This window comes from Exophiala aquamarina, assembly GCF_000709125.1.
Source record: "Exophiala aquamarina CBS 119918 chromosome Unknown aczIA-supercont1.18, whole genome shotgun sequence".
NCBI classification, from domain to species: Eukaryota; Fungi; Ascomycota; class Eurotiomycetes; order Chaetothyriales; family Herpotrichiellaceae; genus Exophiala; species Exophiala aquamarina.
This window is the reverse complement of record NW_013550570.1, coordinates 433,891-453,102: the sequence shown is the minus strand read 5'-3', so window position 1 is coordinate 453,102 and position 19,212 is coordinate 433,891. Positions and strand designations below refer to the sequence as shown.

Genomic DNA, 19,212 nt, shown 5'->3' with positions numbered 1-19,212 from the left:
AGGACATGTGAGATCGGAGCTAGTTAATTACATACTCGGAGCATGTTGAGAGGGTCATAGCTTATATATGGGATAAGGCAAGGCTATAGTCCATCCTTGTCCTTGTGCGACGCCACGTGCAGTATTATACTCCGAATTTATCAGTTATGCGCGTGCTTTGGAAGATGGTGGCACGTCTAGTGAGATTTTTGGCGGACCCTTGCACTAGAAGTACCTTGTAGTTGGTTTGTAGTGGAGGGTCATCAAGGCCGTGTCCGTTCGAATATATAACTTCCGTACAAAATTGGCTATAGTATTGTGGTGAATCTCAGTGGTAGATCAAGTACAGCTTTGAGACTTGTCGCAGAGAACTATCCATATACTTTTCCACAGAGCGGGCGATTTCACCTGGCTCTGTGCTCCCTGCATAGCATAATTGGCGGTTCGTGGGGAATCCTAATTTACTGAAATGTAGGTAACAAAAGGGCACCTGGTCCTTGGCCTGATGTAGTCATTCCAGGGAGCAGTTGTGATCGTTGCATTCGACCTTGTATGTCTATATCAAGTTCACCCAATACGAAAGGGAAATATAGAGGATAGTTGTCGACATTCTCATCACGAGACTCTGGATCAGAGTGACGCCGCATGCAATCGTGACCACATCTCTGTACCTCTGGCTTCTTGGTCCACTATTTTTTGAGCATGCCGCACCCAGGCAGCAGTATGCATTGTCATATAGTGGTCCACCCCGAATACTCGGAGAGAGAGTGATAGACACTGATTGAAGGCATCCAATGCAGCAGTAAAATGCCCTTCATCCCACTTGAGATAGCCTAATTGCAAGAGTAGATCAGCACGACCTTGCACCTGTGCTCTCGTGTCATGGAAGGCACTGAGTCTCCCAGATGCATCTTTCATCAATCCCATAGCCTCGTCGTAGTTTCCCTGTCGTCTTTGGAGTTCTGTAATTCTGACCGCAATCGATGAAAGGCTGAATAAAGCCGCATCGGTCTTCTCTGTTCGATATCTGGCGAGTGCATGTTGGTGCAACTCCTGAGCATACTGAAATGCTGTTGGGCTCCTGTCTCGTATGCCTAAATCGACCAAAAGCAGAAGCAAGTTGGCAACAAGTTCGTTTTGGTCGTTAAGAGCTTCTGCGAGGAGGTCTTTTCCCGGCAAAATTGCACAACTTGCAAAATCAAAGAAGTCCGAGCACGCAAAACGGATAGCCCTCATTAAATTTGTGGACGGATGATCTTTCCCCGATGATTCCAATGCTTGACTCAAAGCATGGTCCAGTATCTTCTGTATCTTCGGCAATGCTTTCGGGAAATTTTGCACGGCAATTCCCATTATGTCCATGAGTAGTATTATGGTCGTCGGATTCTCTCTGTGCAGCACGTGAGAGGTCATTTCAACAAGGTCAAGATAAGTGAGCTCAATATGGTCCCTGGAGAGGTCATTCTCAATGAACGATGCCAGACTATAGCTTGCGTTTCTGAATTTCTCCACAGCCGGAGAAGTATGATTCCACGCAATTCTAGCCCGGTACACTTTCTCAATCCACCATTGAAAATATTCTCTGCCGCAATTCAGAGTATACTCTCGGTCTCTGATTGACTCGGGGGACTGGAGAGGTTGTAATGTCAATGATTGGTAGTTGGGCATCAGGATCTGGGAAGCTGCTGGTAGAAATACTCCAGCTACTTCTGTGGATGATGGGCATGAGGGTTGCTCATACTCCCGGCAAGCCTCGCTACAACCGTCCACGGATATGGTGTCATCAACGGATGAGGGAGAATTATTCTCTGCACCATCACATATCTCAGTGATGCGCGGCGATGTTCTGGTCGACACCGAGCGGTCACTGGGTAGAAAACAAGAAAGGATTTCAGGGCTCGAGACATCCTCAAGGGGCGTTATCTCTGTCATTGTGCCACCTGGTGTTGGTGCAGGAGTCCAATATTCGAGTCCTTCTGGGGTCTTTGGAATAGGCTCAAAGTCTGTAGGCTCCTCCGGTCTTCTGCTCCAATACCGTTGAATCTCTCCATCAGGACATTCCTGGCCTCGAGACTTGAAGATGGTCTTCTTGCCCTGACGCCTGGCCTGTATCTGAGCTGCGAAGATCATCTCGAGTTCCTATGATCCATGTGAGCATGCCTGTATAGCTGAGTTGCGTCTTCTCTACCTTTTTGTACTTGCCCAGGCGCCATTTCTTTATGTATGTCTTACAGTGATGCTCACTGCAAACTGTCAGTATGCTAGGTAGTATGGAATGGAGGGCGTCGTTACTTTGCTTGAAAGCCCTTGTCACGAAGGAGTTCCACTACCTCTCGGAGCTTCTTTCCCTCGACTTGATAGAGCCTCGTGAAATCATGTCGAAAGCTTTCCCATTCCTTACTCGTGTGGGGATGGAATCGCTTCCGAGCTTCCATATCGTTCCGTGGGGCACTGAACGCAGAAGTCAGATGGATATTGTTGCAGGTGTTGGAAGTGATCAGTGGTCAGGCTGGGATGAGAGCCCGACTTATTTGCACTTTGTTTTCTGGCACCGCTTCATTTCAGCCACTCAGGAAGTGAGGGAAGACTTGATCATGATTGGCTGTATCAAAAGTCGTTAGAGACAAGGGACCCTCATTCCCTCCGTGACGCCCAGCAGTGTCTGCTGAATGGAGGGTAGTAAATGGCACCTCTTGATTGGCTATACAAAAGTTGTTACATACCGAACGGCGCTAATGCAAAGGGCACTGACCCATGTCATTGGAGAGGAGCTGTATGCGCTCTTGCTATACGAGTTCGAGTTCTTTTTGGTTGGCTTTGTTAGGCATCGTAAATCCCAGGGAGAGCTGAGAGGTTGAGCCTGTTTGTTTGCCAGCCTCGCCATGTTGGGAACTAGCACTGTTAGCAGTTGCGATATGATAGGTAATTACGGAAGATTGTCCTTCGGTTCTGGTGAAGTAGTAATGGTAGAATGAGACATGCAAGGAACAGCTCCTCGAGATTGGCCTTTACATCGCGAATTGCTGCTGCAATGTAAGGGAGAATGCACACCGAACCACATGGGAGGCGACAATCGGATCGACAAGGCTGTTCCTGTCAACCCATGCTGATGCAAGCAGAATCATAATCGGGACATCTGTGGAAACCTTAGTTTCATGAAAAGTCTCTCGATACATGAAAACATCGGGTGATGAAATTATATAGTTGTGAATCAACAACCTCAGTGGGCGCCTGCCGGGTATCCGCGATTTAAAGCAATCTTTCTGAAGGCCAGACATAGAACCAACATCCACCTATCGCCAAACGAGTGAAGAAAAGCATCATTCCATTCTCCTGCTAGACCATATTCTTGCCATAACTGCCTAGGAATGCTGATAAGCCACTAGTTCAAACATTCCAGGAAGTTCAGACCAGATGATATTACAAAGTATTCTCGTCGCATGCTTGTATTCGCAGATTCGATAGGCTTGTAAGGCAAGCCCGAGACAGTCCTAAACTCCCGGACATAGGATCTGAGAAAGACGTCGCCACGAGTTCAGACTGTTGCGGCTGCCTTTCCTCTTGTCATTTTTGTGTGGCCGGCTCTGTCGCTCTTCAAGACACCAGTCGCGGTCAAGATATTCAGGATGAGGAGGGCAAGGAATATCAACCTGCGCAATGACTTGATTAGCATCAAGATAGGAGGCACTCAAAAAGAGATGCGCAGCTTACCAGAGCATCACAGCAAATGCCAACAGTGCGCCTGCTGTTCCTCGAGGATTGTAACCGTTGTACAGATCTGCATCAGCTGCAAATCCAGCGAGCCAAAAGATCATAGTCACAGCATTGAGTGCGATGGTCAATGGAGAATACCATCGTTCCACGTCCCCTCTCGACCGGGTTCCGAAATAGGGAAATCCGATCAAAAATCCAGTAACAAAAATTGTCCATACTGAACAAAAGACCAGAAAACCGAATCGGTCGTTGGCTTCATTGCCATCAGGAGTTACGTCGACTGCCCATGCGGACAGGCCAAGTTCGATAATGGAAAAGACGAGGGCAGTGCCCAGGAGTACAAGGATAGACAGGTCTGTCAAGCCCATTTCAAGTCACAGAAAGAAAAGGCAGTGAGCAATTCGGCAGGCTAGCAGGCTGTTGGGATGGGAAGTAGAGGGCGCGAAGGAGAGAAGAGTGTGTGACAAGGAAGAACTGGTCTTATCAGCCTACCGTACGAGCAAAGAAGAGAACAACTCCGCATTCATTCTAGGCGGCCTTTGTCAATGCGAGATGAGCCCTTCCCGTTTGCTTTGAGCATCGATCAGGTGCTCACAAGAGACGATCCAAGGAAATGCGAAGGACTGACGTCGAACAGGTTTCGCAACACGAAGTGACGCGCCATCGTTTTCATGGCATTTTCCCGGAAATTCTTGGGAGCGGGGCTCCATTACATAATACCGTGTGGCGGATCTTCACGTGACTGTGGCGTTATGGTGACGGCATTGTGGCGGTGAGCAAAGTCCTAATCCGGAAAGGTGGAACGGTGTGGCCGTGTTGAAAACAAAAGTACGCAACTCGACTGTCTGGCTATTCCCAACCTCTGCTCCCAAGTGAAAACACATTCGACGTGATTATATACGATATGATGTACCTGCCGCCCTTGCAGCATCATTCATGATTCCCAGATCGAGACAATCAATGTGGAAAGACGGCACCTACCACATGTATACATGTATACATGGGCGGTGGCAACCCTAGCCGCACAAACAGAACTTCCAAGCTGAGTTGGCCTCCAAAACCTGTGGCGAAGGATGGGCCTATGCCAAAACCATCCTCACTTGTCAGCATGTCTCCGATTCCACCGGCCTACGTGGCCTCGAGGATTGCCCCTAGGGGAACCCACGAAAATTGGCATCCGCCAATCAAACGATGGCAATATCTTCAGCCTTACGCCTCGGTGAGCTTCCAGCGGATTAAGCGTTACATTGCCGAGGAGCTGGCCCCTCCAAGTCAATGGCCACTGTTTGGCTTCAAGCTAAAACTGGGACTTTTGTCTCTCAGTGCCCTGGGATTTCCCTGAGCCTATTTAGGCACCCCGCAGATGTAGCGGATTGCGGATTGCTGCCCAGTGCCCACGCATTCTATCCGAAGATGACCATTTCCTTCTAAACCCTCCGCCAGACCGCCGGCGTTTCCAACTTTTTCTCTCGCTTGACGAATTCTAACACGTCCAGTCGTTCTCGGTGTCTCTCCGTTCTACTTTTGCGTTGAGCTGTACAAATATTAGCATCGATCCGCACTTAACCTCCGTCCCCAAGATACCGTAAGCGATGGGAGCGATCTCATGACCATGTTAAAGGTCGTCGGGAAGTGACTTGCAACTGGAATACCTTGATTTACAGCGGCTGTTCATTCTTTTTCGCACTCCTTATTGTCAGATAAACTCTCAATTCTCGGCATTGGCTTACTTTCGAAGACCGCGGTTCAATCTTGAATACACACAAGTACCGGAAACCGACTACAGTGATGACAAGCACTCATGTTGGAAGATTCGACGAACCTGCTCAGGCCCCAAGAATCCTATCATATTGGTCACTCATGTCCGATCAAGGGGCTATCACCCACGACATCTTGAATCACGAATATGCGGGTTCCGGAACAGAAGATGACCCTTACAGAGTGACCTGGATTCATGACGACTCTAGGAATCCATTAAATTTTACTATGAAAAGGAAGATTGTGATTATGGGCACTACCGCTTTCGCGACCTTAATTGTATCATTCACCTCATCTGCGTACATTGGTAGCTTGTCCATGGTCATTAAACATTTTGACGTCAGCAATGAAGTGGCCACCTTGGGTTTGTCTTTGTTTATCTTGGGGTTTGCGATAGGGCCATTAATATGGGTGAGTCACCGGTCCAATAAGATTTGATGATGCTAATGCAGAGAAAGGCCCCTTTGAGTGAGACGATTGGAAGACAAATCCCTTTCTTCTTCAGCTTCTTGATCATGGCTGCGTTCTCTGCGAGCTGCGCTGGCGCACAAAATATCGAGTCACTAATTGTTCTCCGCTTCTTTGCGGGTGCATTTGGCTCGTCTCCCTTGACAAATGCAGGAGGCGTCATCTCAGATCTTTTCAATGCAAGGCAACGTGGTCTTGGACTCTGCCTCTTCGCTGCGACTCCTTACCTTGGTATGTATAGCCTTGTACCAACTTCCAATGAGGTCGCAGAACTAACGCTCGAAGGACCTGCTCTTGGACCCTCCATTGGTGGCTTTCTCGGATCGGCAGCAGGCTGGCGATGGGTGGAAGGCTTCCTGGCGTCATGCACCGTAGTATGCTGGGTTTTGATGGCTATTCTGGTTCCCGAGACATATGCGCCGGTGCTCCTTCGAAAACGTGCTGAGAAGCTGACGAAAATCACCGGCAAACACTATGGCAGCAAGACCGACCTTGAAAAGGGCAAGGCCACTCTTACGAAACGCCTACAAACCGCGTTGTCTCGCCCATGGATCTTGCTTGCCCATGAGCCCATTGTTCTATTATTTACGTTCTATGCTGCCATCGTGTATGGAACACTCTACATGCTATTCGGTGCTTTCCCGGTTGTCTACGAACAAGGTCGTGGTTGGAGTGCCGGCCAAGGCGGTCTCCCATTCCTCGGTGTCATGATCGGAATCTTCCTCGGAACTGGCTATGCTGTGTTTGACAACAAACGCTATGTTCGCGTCCAGGAAGCACACAGGGGCTTTGCACCGCCAGAAGCCCGTCTCCCTCTCTGCATGGTATCCTCGGTCGCCTTGCCTATTGGAATGTTTTGGTTCGCCTTTTCGAATTCACCTTCTACACATTGGATTGCAAGTGTCTCAGCGATGGTGCCATTTGGATTTGGTATAATGCTGATATACCTTGGTATTGTGAACTATCTACTGGATGCTTATACCATCTACGCCGCATCTGTATTGGCTGGTATGTCCATTATTCGATATATGTTTGGGGCAATCTTTCCGCTGTTTACGACCCCCATGTACAGAGCATTGGGTATCCACTGGGCATCCGCGATACCGGCGTTTGTGTCAGTTCTGTGCCTACCAATTCCGTTTCTATTTTACAAATATGGTCCTGCCATACGAACACGGTGCAAATATGCTGCTGAATCTCAGCAGTACATGCAAAAACTGCAAGAGGCTGCAACTGGAAGTGCGAGAGTTCAGGCCGGATCAAAAGAATTCGCAGAAAAACCCGAGCCGACAGACCATACAAAACCCGAAGACCTGGAACTCCAAAGAGTGGTTTCTGCGCATTGAATCAGTTTAAAGCCATCGTACTTTGTTTACCGGAAAGGAGGGCTTCAACATCTCAATCGGAGGACTGCATTACGAAATCATGGCCTACCTCGGCTCTCTGCGGAATTGTCTCCAACATGAACTTGGGATGGAGTACGCAGCTAGAGTCAACTCCCAAGATAGCAGTGATCAGCCAAAGAAGTCCTTGACACCTCGTACTACCATGCAAGTTCCCTATGGTGCAATGATCATCCTAGCTCCTCCGGGGTCTGAGACCTTCCATGATAGGAATGTCGTGGGATGTGGCATGCTTTTGCAAGACTGCAACTAGGGGACGTCCCCAGCCAGAATGCAACCTCAATAGCTCCAAACCGGTAATGATCTGTGCCAACCAGGCTTACCGCTTCTCGTTAGAGTGAAGGTCTATCCATTCCTCCCTGTCAGTTACACCAATCAGATGGTCGGATCCGATCCAAAGCCCCGAACTCTGACAAGCACAGGCAAGCTTCGTCCCACGCGGCGACGGACATGCTTGGTAGTGCTTGAGCTTTGACTACCAGTAGGCACATACTTAGCGAGCCATAGTATGCTATCGGACCCTACCTGCCTTTTGTGCCTCGTGTATCGTCATTTATATTCACTCATTGATTACTCGTGCCCTCGAGATGTGAACCATAAAACATCGTCGCCTGCCTCGGCAGACGATAATTTTTGTCTTTCGTCTCGGAGGACGTCGACAGCGCCAGGCCTTCTAAGATGAACTTCTCTAGCTCAGCATGTGTTGCTACGATAGCCTTCACCAGCCTAGCAGCAGGGCTAGTCGGACCTCTAGGCTCTAATGGCAGACCAGCCAACTACACAGCCTACACCATCGACCAGCTGATAGACCACTTTCAAGACAGTCCACGGTATGCACCGAACACCAACGCGACGTTCACGCAGTGGTATTACTTCGATGACACATACTACAAGCCTGGTGGACCTGTCTTCCTGTACATCGGTGGGAAACAGAGGGGCCATCGCGGTTCTCAAATCTACAAACGGGGGCCGTTCAAATCCTCATGAACGCAACGAATGGCCTCGGCGTCATCCTCGAGAACAGATACTACGGCGAGAGTTATCCGTTCGAGAACAGCACGACGGACAACTTGCGGTATCTGACGGCGAAACAAACTATCGCGGACAATGCATACTTCGCGCAGCACGCCGTCTTTCCGAACGTCACGGGCGGAGATAATCTCACGGCCGAGACGACACCGTGGATCGATCCTGTACGGCGGCAGTCTGGCGGGTGCGCAGACGGCGTTTTCTCTCGTCGAGTACGAGGGCTTGTTGTGAGGTGGCATTGCTTCGTCGGGCGTCGTACATGCCGTCCTGGGCTACCCGGAGTGGTATAACCCTATCCAAGTCAACGGACCTTCGGACTGTATCGCGCGGATCAACGATATTGTCGACAAGATGGACTCTTTGATCCAGTCAAACAACATCGAGGCAATCCAGGAGCTGAAGTCAATCTTCGGCCTGGGAAGCTTGCGTGACTTGTGAGACTTCGCTATGATAGTGAGTCTTAGATTGCACGTCTGGTTAACTTCCGCTTGAGCGAAGACGCGAGAAGCAAAATGCAAACGAACCACCAAACAATCACAGAATCGCATTCCCGATCGGCGGACCGATGAAACTACCCGACCAACACATGGCAAGAGCTGAACTGGTAGCCGGAGTACGACCACCGGGACTTCTACGAGTTCTGCGGTAATGCGACGGACCCGAATGCCGATGCGATTATCACGGCGGTCGACACGCTGCTGGCCAAGTATACCAACGGTTCGGCCTGGACGGGGCTGGGCGGATATGCCGAGTACGTCAAGAACGTGGTGGTGTCGAGCTGTGAGAGCGAGGACCTGGTTGATACGACCGAGTGTTTCTCGACACAGAATCGTGAGTCATCCTTATCTTTTTTCTGATCCTCTTGCATTGCATCCTCGCCTTCTTCTTTGTCGGACTTTTTGGACTGCTCTCTTCCTTTCCACCTCTTCCAGTCGAGTCCTGTACTATATCAAGCGACGCAATTCCCTGCCCCTCGCTGGCCCTCCCATGACATCCCATCCAAACTAACTCCACACCCGTTCCCTTCACAGAGACATTCTACGCGGACCCTAACAACAGCGGGTCCCGGTCGTACCTGTACAGCACGTGCATCGAACAGGGCGCGTACCAACCCCCGCAATCATACGGAACGCCGACGCTGCTGTCGCGCGTCATCGACCTCTCGTACACGCAGCAGTGGTGCACATGGGCGTTCCCGGCGGGGCCATCGTCACCGCAGGCCGTGCCTGACCCGTCCGGGCCCAATCTGACATGGTACAATTCGTACGGGAACTTCGGAATCGCCGCGCCGCGCCTGCTGCTGATCGACGGCGCGAGCGACGTGTGGCGACGTGTGCTACCACTGGCACAACGCCAGCACGCGCTACGGCGGCCAGCAGATGCTGGTTACCGGCGCGGGCCATCACTGGGATAGCTACGCTATCCTCGACGTCTAGGCCGAGCCGGATTTCATCCGGGGTGCGCATGAGTGGGAGTTGAGGAGTTTCTTCAAGTGGTTGAACAAGTGAGAGCAGACCCGGGGCGAGGGGAGGACGGCGGATGGGTTGTGAGCGGCAGGAGCTTGAAATGGATATGGAAATGAGAACGCGAATGAGGCTGAGGCCGCGCACGTTCGAAGCCTGCTATATGTAACCTGAGGGAGCGAGCTGCGACTAGTGCATGGCATGACGTGTAAACTTACGTGGTCTATTGTTCTTAATATTCTCTTCCTACCGTGTTGGCGTGAGCATCTCAAATCATATTTACTGGCGCCCAAGTTACACAGCAATCACGGAAGCAGATCCGTCTTTACATGGAGGACATATAACTGTAAGACACATACCCCTCGCACTGCCCCGAAGTCTGCCTCGCCACTCAAGGTCTCCATGTGCAAGCGTCTGGAACTAAACTGTATTTTGCTCAGTATTGGCTCTTCTTGCCCCAATGCCATCACATCACAGCCTGGCCCTCTCCCTGCTATCTTTCACCACAACACCCTTCTTGCCCGCCTTATTCATGTCTCTGAGCACCCTTCTCAGGATCTTGCCCGAAGGGCTCTTCGGAATCTCATCGATGATCTCGACCTCCGTGACCCATTTATGGCGCACCTTCTTGTCCTGGACATACTTGATCAGCCGCTTTCCGGATTCTGTGGGATTGTTGCGCTTTGACTGATTCAGAACCACATAGGCCTTAGGCCGTTCGCCCGAGTAGTCGTCAGGAATGCCGAGCACAGCTACATCCTCGACGTCTTCGTGGCCGAGAAGGAGATCTTCCAACTCGGCCGGCGCAACGCCTATGCCCTTGACCTTAATCATCTCCTTCAGACGATCGGTGATGGTGATCAGTCCTTCTTTATCCAAAGTTCCGATATCGCCTGTGTGCAGGAAACCGTCCCGATCGAATGTTTCTTCGGTTGCTTTCTTGTTGTTGAGATAGCCCATAACGATTTGCGGCCCGCGTGCCCAGATTTCTCCGGGTTCGTTCAAGCCACACTCCTTGCCCGTTTCAGGATCCACGATTTTCACCTCGGTCGAGGCCACGATGGTGCCAACCCGGAAGGCATACTTGTAGTCATATTTATCCGGAGGATGGGCGGTGATGCACGAGCATGATTCTGTCATGCCATAGCCTTGCTTAAATCCCGTACCTGGAAATTGCTTCTGGAGCAGATCTAGGATTTCGGCCGACAGAGGAGCAGCACCGGAGGAGAACCTTTTTATCGAGCTCAAGTCATACTTGTCGATAGTCTTTTTATCCCGGACCATGCGAATTAGGATGGGAGGCACTAGTAGCATTTCCTCCAGCTTGTATTCCTGCACTGTGGCGAGCATCGAGTCCATTGAGAAACTAGGTAGCATGTAGACATTCGCGTTCAACAGAACAGGTAGATGCATCTGATGTACGAGACCCGTGATATGAAACAGAGGCAACACGGCCAGAATACGCCGGAGAGTATCAGGGGAGATTTGTTGGATCTGTAGACACTGTGCAATCACGTTGGAATGTGCGATCATGACGGCTTTGGGTAGGCCAGTGGTTCCACTGCTGAAGGACAGGAAACCACAGACATCCTTATTCTTCTTTCCGGGTGGTAGTTTGAACTGTTCAATCTGGCCTGTCTTGCCGTACGACTTGCCAATTTCCAGAAGCTCAGACATGGTGGTAAAGCCTTCTAGTGTGCCCTCAAGTAAGAACACCCTCTCTTGTGGGATGCCAGCATTCTTGGCCGCAGCTGCAGCGACTTGCATGCTGCTGGGAACGGTGAAGAGGAACTTGGCATTGGCAGTCTTCAAGGCGTAGCTCATCTCTTCAACGTTGTATGCAGGGGAGGCACCAGAGACCACACCACCGGCACGTAGCACGCCGAACATGGAGCATGGATACCATACGGTATTTGGAGAGAACAGGGCAACGGTCTGTCCTTCCTCAAGGCCGTACCTCTTGACCAGTGCCGTTGATAGGTGAGTGGTATGCTCTTTCATATCGGTGTAGCTCAGATGCTCTTTGGTGGCAGCATTGGTGAATCCTTTGACCTCTTCTGGCTTGAAGTTCCGCAGAGGACTGTGTTCGGAATCGAAGAGCCATGTCCATACAGGGAGATGCCATGGCACTGAGAAAGGTTGATGGTGTTAGCGCTGCCCGTATGGTTGAGGGTGGAGCAGGAGAATAACCTACTCTGAATTGGAGGCTGCTTCGACTTGAAGATAGGCATGTTGTCGATTATTGAAAGGATGAGTTGGCAGACAGGGACAGCAGTAATAGGAGGAAGTCAAGAGCTGAGGAAAGGACAAGGAAGCTCGTAACCTTCCTGAAGCGTCAAACCCAACCCATGGCGAGGAACGACGAGGAGCAATAACCCCGGCAAACTGCTGGTTCAGGACGTTGCGAGCTTGGAGGGGACCGAGTCGGCGGGTTGCCAGCGATGGGTTGGTGGGTTGGTGGCAACAAGAGTCAGATAATATCCTCGGTTGCAGTCCAGATGCGGAGAAAGAGCAACCGAAAGGTCAGGCCGACTCAGGGAACGCGGAGTAAGAAATAGTGTCAGACACGAAGAATGACCGGCCACACGTGACTGCAGACAGGTACTGAGCGGGAGACGCGTGGAATAAATCACGTGACACAGTTGCAAATGCTCATTATCATCTGTTTGGTTGGGTGGCTGCTCATACTTTACACACCGACCAGCACACACAGCACACACAACACACACAGGCGCATATCGAAAATGGCCACATTGGTGCATGCTCGTCTGTTCGCCTGTCTGCATATCTGCCTATCCACTGCGCACCGCACCTCGTGTTCCCTCGTGATGCCTGTTGTGTGCACCAAGAAAAAGTCATACTCGTCCGTCTATCGTACAAATGCAAGAGGCTCAAGTACTCAATCTCAAAAGAATGAAACCAGCTCAACCTGAAGCATCACCCTGAAACGCCTTGATCCCATGGCTGCTGTGAAGGGATTACCATATTCAACATTCAGAACATGTTAAACTAACACTCGGGGGTTGTTTATCTGCACCTGGGCTCATCCGTTGCAAGGAGAGGTACCATTCTATGCAAGTAATGGTTCCTGCTCGGCCTTGACATCCTCTGATGGAGCGGGGAGATCAGTCTTGGGAGCGCTTGGGAATGCATCTTCCTTGACTGCCGGGGTGGGGATCTTTTGTCGAGAGGCTCCAATGTTGCCCACCAAATCCTGTGCCTTGGCTGTGTATGCACCAGTGTATTGCTTGACAGTATCAAAGCCTTTGCTGGTGTGTTCAGCTGTCAAGTCCTTGATCTGGTTTGTTTGCTGGCCAATGATCTTTCCCGCGTGCTCGAGTTGAGAGTCAATCAGCTCCTTGTTCTCAATGTAGATCAGAGGGGCGATGAAGGTAACAATGGTGCTGAAGAGTGCAAAACCCCAGAGAGGAAGGAGCTTGATGAGGTAATAGGAGACAAGGGATGCGACAAAGGCGCCTGCAGTGACAATGACATTCTCGGCAAAAACAATTCGCTGAGCCTCGATGACAAAGAAGTTGATGAGGTTTTCGAGGTCATCGAGTGAGGTCTCGAGAGTCTCCTTGGGGATCTTGTAATATCTTCGAGGACGGACGGCGTTGGTGACGCTGGATCCAGTCACAAGCTTGCTGGCAACTTCAGCGGCAGTGACCACTACACAGGGTAAGTAAATTGATTGACGAGGGTCTGGATCATGCTGTACCTCCAAGGGTGGTCCAAGTAACTTTGAGGCTGTATCGAAGGACGGGAAGATAACGGAATGCAAAGATCAATGCGACTGCGGCAAGGAAAGTAATTCCAGTAGCTCGCTTGTTCTTCCACTAGATTGCCATATGTTAGATATATGTCCCCGCATTCGATGTGTCCTTGACTTACGGTCAGGAGAGTGTAGAAGAATGAATGGTAGTGGGTTAGGGGTGTATCATTGGCAGCGGTGTGCGAGGGAGTCTGGCGAGAGCTGGCAAGACCACTGAATTCATTTTTGGTGGCACCAGCTTCGTTCTTGATAGAGGTTGCAACGGGGCCTGGAACCAGAGTTTAGCGAGGGTGTGTGAAAAGATTCCACGTTCTTACCGTTGACCACGTTTTGTGTGACGGGGTGGTTTTGGATGGTGTTGACAGCGGACGAGGCATCTAGACATGGTCAACAGAGGGCGGAGTGGTCGAGAGATTATGCCAGAACTGTTTGATGGGTTAGTATTGAGCGTAAAGATTGAATTCGAAATGAAGCAGCAAACATACCCTACTGTTGATCAGGGTATCTTTCAATGGAGTCCCATTGGCACCATTGGTGGTGGGAGGGCTGTCAGGGGTATCGTCAAAGGTAGACATGTTGATTGGAGATGGCTTTTCGGGGATGTAATTAGAATAATGTACCGCGATGGTAAGAGTGAGTGTATAATACTTGTGCAGTGGGAAACGCTGATTGATTATCGACGTTGATGTGCTTGGTTGATGTGGACTATAGAGGTAGAGAGAGAGGTTGAGATCGGATGGGATTCAATAGAGGAACGATGGAGGGTTGAGGATGGAGGATGGAAAATGGAAGAATGGAGGAATGGAATGAGGTGGAAGAAGACGAAGCTGTCAAAGTTGGCAAAAAGGCCAGTGATGAAATGGAAGTGGACGCTGTGGATGGAGTGCAGTGGGTGTGTGAAGGGGAGAGGCAGAAGGGGAACTTGGTCCGTTTTGTAACGACGCAACCGCTACTGTTTCTCGTGCAAGGTGCGCTTGATGGAATGGCGCACTCCGGAGGCACTACTAATTTAACAGCTAGACTAAGGTCACTACTTATATTAGTGAAGCTCTACGCCTGCCTGGAGGAACCATTAGCCATACCATTAGTACACTAGGTATACTAACTACCCCTTAGTGCGAAGTTAAGTAGTTCTAAGTTAGGTGTAACTGCCTCCAACACACCACCATCCACACCCACACTGGTGCCACACCTGGTGTCCTCTGACGCAACTGCCTCGACTCCTTGTTTTCCCTTTCGCTGCTTCCCTTTTTTTATTTATTTTCCGTGCGAATAAGACAACCGGTCGCGTGCACCACCAACACAGGCAGTCAACAAGGGAAGCCACGATCGATGATTCCGTCACTCACACACCCACACACCTTCCTCCAAGCCCCGACTCCTTCTTCCACACATTCTCTATCATCTGGACACTTTGTTCACCTGCATCACACACGCCCTGCACATGATCCTTAGGTCAAGAATTCTTGCTGCCTGCCTACTCACCATCACGAGAGAGCCCCTGATTCATGGCATTTCCCCTACAGTTGGGATTGAGGGACCCCTGGTTCCAATCATGCCGTCTCCCCTAAAGTCCCGGAATTCAAGGTTTTGACATGTGATAATCTTGGCATCAGCCACACTTGATGCCGATCGCTATGACACAATTCCATCCTCCGTCACCGTTACGATGCGTATACAATATACTGCATAACCTGAGCACTGGGAGTTAGTACCTCGCAGGGATACTGCAGACGACTACTCCTATGCCTTCCTCTTCTTTCCCCTGTTGGGATTCTGTATTATTTGGTATCCACCGACTGACCTAGGTATGCAGGCACCAAAGCCCAGGCTTCCCAGATTCGCTCTGTTGGCTGTCTCGTCTAAGGTACGCCGATTGTATTGCGGTTGCTGCTGCTATTGCTACATCCGGATCCTCCATGCGCCTTCTACCGTGGCGAAAAACCCTTTTATTCTTCACAGCTATCAGGTCCCTCCTCACCCTCGCTACCCTCCGCGCCTTCATCCATGGCCTCGGCTGTCACTGGTGCCCCATCGATTTTGCTCCCAGGCTTCTTGCCCTTGGGCCCGTATGAAATCACCTTCCATCCATTGGGTCGACTGGAGTCTTTGACATATTCTGACATGGGGAACTGGTACAATCATTAGCTGCAACTCCATCATGCGTCCATATCTTTGCTTCGCTACTCACATAATGGTCGTTCTTCTTCATTGTCACCACCCATGGCACATTGTCAAATGTCATTGCACGCAGCCGGAAGTACGTGTTGTCTTCGATCTTGCTCACTTCCTTGACAAACGCATCGAGATCTGGCGTTCGGGTCCCATTAACGTGCGTGATGAAATTCGTTGGGGCCAGCCCATATTGATATGCCGGTGACCCTCGACTCCGTGCACTGACATAGATCTCTGAATGCAGTTTGCTGATCTGCTGTCGCACCGCGTGGTGCGGCTTTTGAAGAACCGCCCCACAAAATATCACCGCTCGCGAGGTTTCCAGGTCCTGCGTCGGCACCGTGGGCACTCGGAGACGCACTTCCTGCCCCTTACGCACCACAAGTGCCTCCAACCATTCTTTATCGTACATGATGTCGAAATCCGATACTCGCGTAATCAATTGGTCGTTCAACGTGAGAATGATATCGCCTTCCTGGAGCAATTGTCCATCGTTGGGACCATTGGCTGGCCCGCAGTCAACCTTCCGCACAATAAACAACTGATGTCGTGAAGGATTGGCTTTCGCCACCTTTTTAATCCATTCTTCGGACACCCCCATGATTCGGCACTGTGCCATTTGAACCACATACGACTCCATATTAAGGATGCGGAGCTGGGGGATCACCCCGGCCCGGACTTGATCCATCACCGGGTTGATCATCGTCGTCGCTACACCAAGGTGATATTCAGTGTCCCGATGGCTGCCCTGGCTTCGTTCACCCATGTAGGTGAGCCACAGGGCTTGCACAACCCCGTCCGCTCCGATCAGAACTCCAGACGAGCACTGTGATGATAGCCCAGTGTCCACCGTAATGGCATCTAGGTTGACCGCTCGGTATCTGGGTGCTGCCGCATTGGCGGGGATCCCAACAGCCGTGATGTCGGTCACAGTGGTCTTGGCCACCACCACCCGATGATTCTGGTTGAAGCCAACGAATATCGTGTCTGCTCCTTGCTTGATCGTCTCGGTCGACAATTTGGCGGTTTGCACAGGCGCTTGCACCAGCTTTGGGTCATACTGGATGATGGTATAATTGGTTAGTGGATGAAGGAAAATAACCTTGCCTTCTGTCTGAATGGAATCAGCCACCGTCACGGTAATGTCGCATAGGTCGTAAGGGACAATTGCTCTCGAGACAGCCACAAGCCCCTTTTCAGCATCAATCACCAGTCCGAATCCTGTCCTGCGTGCCTGAGGGTACCCATCAATCTTCACCGGCATATAGCACGACACCTTCACGAATGATCGAACTATTTCTGCTGCTGCCGGAAGGTTGACCCCATCAAGCTGAATAAAATCAGCCGATTTAGGCTCCGGTGGGACTGCTGGCTTAGCGAGCCCAAGGTCTTTGAAATCCCACAGCCCAGTGCTATCGTTTCGGGTCGAGAGTCTCATCTTTGGGTGCCAATGTCGGTCAATATGAATAATGCTAGTCGCTCTGGTGTGCAAATCCCTAATATGCCGGTATGATATAACGACCCTTGCACGATCGGGAATCGCCTTCATCACCTCAATAAACGTATCCAGATCGGGTGTCGGCTTTTGATCCACAGTGTCGATAATCCAACCAGAGAGAGCATTGTCCATCTTGAATGATCCTGCAGCCTCACATGCGTACAGTCCCTTGCAAGCAATGGCATACAACCGGGCTTGTTGATAGGATAGATTATGGAAGCTTCCCCCAGCCACAGTAACAAACCGGTCAGGAGTGATGGCATGCAGGTCACGTACGTCAAGTGTAACTTCGAGGTCCTCTCCGCCACGCTGGAAAAGGAGGTGTACTGTGCCACTCACACTTGCGTCCAAGATTGCATCCAATTTGACAAACGAGGTCAAAAGTTCCCCATTGACTTTGATCAGCACATCACCTTCCTGAATTTTGGTATCCGCTGGGCCTTCTGGTAGTACAATCTCGGCCACCAGCATACTGTTCTCAGTCGGGTAGTGTTTTCGTACTTCAGATTCCCAGTTTGGGGTCAGACCAAGCCGTCTGCAGTCATCAAAGGGCTTTAGCATCCACTGAGTCTGGATTGTTCCTCGAGTAATTGGTGACCCATTCTGGAGACACTGCAAAGCTCGCAAAGGCCTGTCAAGAGGAAGGAAATAGTCGGTGGCAGCCCCGTCAACACGGCCCCCTGCCTGCAGGGCGACCGCATTGCCACCTAAATTTACCACGGGACTACCAGAGCTCCCTCCAGTGGCGGCGGCGGCGGCTTGTATATAGTTGGTGTTGAAGTCACTGTATCCCTCGCCGTATTCTGGAGCATTGCGATCCAGCCGACTGATCACACCGGACAAAATGCTGAGCTTTTCACCGGCATCATTGCCCACAACGCGCACTTCCACGCCGACTTTGGCCGATTCGGGTTGTAGCCCAAGCGCCTGGACCTTCATATACTTGATCGCCTTGGGATCAAATTGTAGGATGCCAAAATCGTGTACTGGGTCTCGATAGACAGGCCGGACGTCACACTACCGCAGATTAGCAGGTTGGCACGAGGTCACATACAGGGAAGGGCACCAACCTCTTCGTGGTTGTCAAACACGCAATAGCCCCAAAAAGGACCGGAACAGACAACGTGCCGATTTGTCAAAATGTAACCATTCTCTGCATCCACGACAAAGCCAGTGGCTTGACTTGACGTAGATAGGTCAGTATCAAACGAGCAAGTTTGACAGAAGTGTATTGAAACCACGCTTTTGATCACCTTCTCGATGGTCGCTTGCCATTCTGGAGAGTCACCTGCAGCCGAGACCGCGTTTATAATGGGGACGGAGCTCGACTTCGCTTCAACGTCATATACGGACCCATTCTGTGGTGTTGCGTCTCCCGGGGTTGGAACTCCATTCTCTTGTTTGAGCTGTTTCTTCGGTCTTTCAATCGCGGAAATAGGACTAGATCTTCGCTTGGGGCGAGCTTCTCCATTGGCCGACATGTTGGCCGTGTAGTATCTATGCTGTTGCGAAAAGTTCGAATAATTATGAGGGCCACGGCCGGCTCTGAGATTGAGATGACGGCCAAGGGTGACGCAGGGCGCTGAAACGGCGAAAGGGGATCGACGTTGACTTGGGAAGTTGGAAAGGACAGAACTAATTTTTGACCGTTGACAGTATGTGTAAAATTGACCAAGGGAGGACAAGTTTCTGGTGGACTGGGTATTACAAGAGGATAAAAAAGATGCCCGTTGAAGTATGGGGCGGATTCTGAGAATCATCCAGAAGCAGAAAACTATATAAGGAGTGAAGCTCTTCTCAGGCAGTTGAGAAGGCAGCAGCGAGAGTAACAGTGACCGCTTCGTTCAGGCACAAGAGGTGAGGCTTCACTGATTCTGCTTGCCGCCGACAAGGCGCTTCTTCTTGAGGACATTTGCTCTCAGGCTTTGCATGACGAAGAAAACTCAGCCT

At 50.7% G+C, this 19,212-nt stretch overlaps 7 protein-coding genes across 7 annotated transcripts; 2 read left to right on the top strand and 5 right to left on the bottom strand.

Moving 5' to 3' along the window:
• Positions 1-609: 609 nt before the first annotated feature.
• On the bottom strand, positions 610-2,414 carry A1O9_11637 (uncharacterized protein; the record flags this gene model as incomplete). Its single annotated transcript, XM_013399532.1, has 3 exons — positions 610-2,118; positions 2,168-2,222; positions 2,272-2,414. The coding sequence occupies 3 exons, from the start codon at positions 2,412-2,414 to the stop codon at positions 610-612; spliced, it is 1,707 nt and encodes a 568-aa protein (XP_013254986.1).
• A 1,272-nt stretch (positions 2,415-3,686) lies between these two features.
• On the bottom strand, positions 3,687-4,061 carry A1O9_11636 (uncharacterized protein; the record flags this gene model as incomplete). Its single annotated transcript, XM_013399531.1, has 1 exon — positions 3,687-4,061. One exon carries the CDS (start codon positions 4,059-4,061, stop codon positions 3,687-3,689), a length of 375 nt encoding a protein of 124 aa, XP_013254985.1.
• Positions 4,062-5,481: 1,420 nt separating this feature from the next.
• A1O9_11635 (uncharacterized protein) lies at positions 5,482-7,265 on the top strand (the record flags this gene model as incomplete). Its single annotated transcript, XM_013399530.1, has 2 exons — positions 5,482-5,862; positions 5,904-7,265. The coding sequence occupies 2 exons, from the start codon at positions 5,482-5,484 to the stop codon at positions 7,263-7,265; spliced, it is 1,743 nt and encodes a 580-aa protein (XP_013254984.1).
• Positions 7,266-8,305: 1,040 nt separating this feature from the next.
• On the top strand, positions 8,306-8,789 carry A1O9_11634 (uncharacterized protein; the record flags this gene model as incomplete). The annotated part of the gene is made up of 2 exons (XM_013399529.1): positions 8,306-8,606; positions 8,653-8,789. The coding sequence occupies 2 exons, from the start codon at positions 8,306-8,308 to the stop codon at positions 8,787-8,789; spliced, it is 438 nt and encodes a 145-aa protein (XP_013254983.1).
• Positions 8,790-10,285: 1,496 nt separating this feature from the next.
• On the bottom strand, positions 10,286-12,045 carry A1O9_11633 (uncharacterized protein; the record flags this gene model as incomplete). Its single annotated transcript, XM_013399528.1, has 2 exons — positions 10,286-11,943; positions 12,009-12,045. The coding sequence occupies 2 exons, from the start codon at positions 12,043-12,045 to the stop codon at positions 10,286-10,288; spliced, it is 1,695 nt and encodes a 564-aa protein (XP_013254982.1).
• Positions 12,046-12,884: 839 nt separating this feature from the next.
• Positions 12,885-14,164, bottom strand: A1O9_11632 (uncharacterized protein; the record flags this gene model as incomplete). The annotated part of the gene is made up of 5 exons (XM_013399527.1): positions 12,885-13,486; positions 13,536-13,653; positions 13,709-13,857; positions 13,907-13,966; positions 14,080-14,164. The coding sequence occupies 5 exons, from the start codon at positions 14,162-14,164 to the stop codon at positions 12,885-12,887; spliced, it is 1,014 nt and encodes a 337-aa protein (XP_013254981.1).
• Positions 14,165-15,538: 1,374 nt separating this feature from the next.
• A1O9_11631 (Pro-apoptotic serine protease) lies at positions 15,539-18,743 on the bottom strand (the record flags this gene model as incomplete). Its single annotated transcript, XM_013399526.1, has 3 exons — positions 15,539-15,721; positions 15,781-18,279; positions 18,333-18,743. The coding sequence occupies 3 exons, from the start codon at positions 18,741-18,743 to the stop codon at positions 15,539-15,541; spliced, it is 3,093 nt and encodes a 1,030-aa protein (XP_013254980.1).
• Positions 18,744-19,212: the final 469 nt, after the last annotated feature.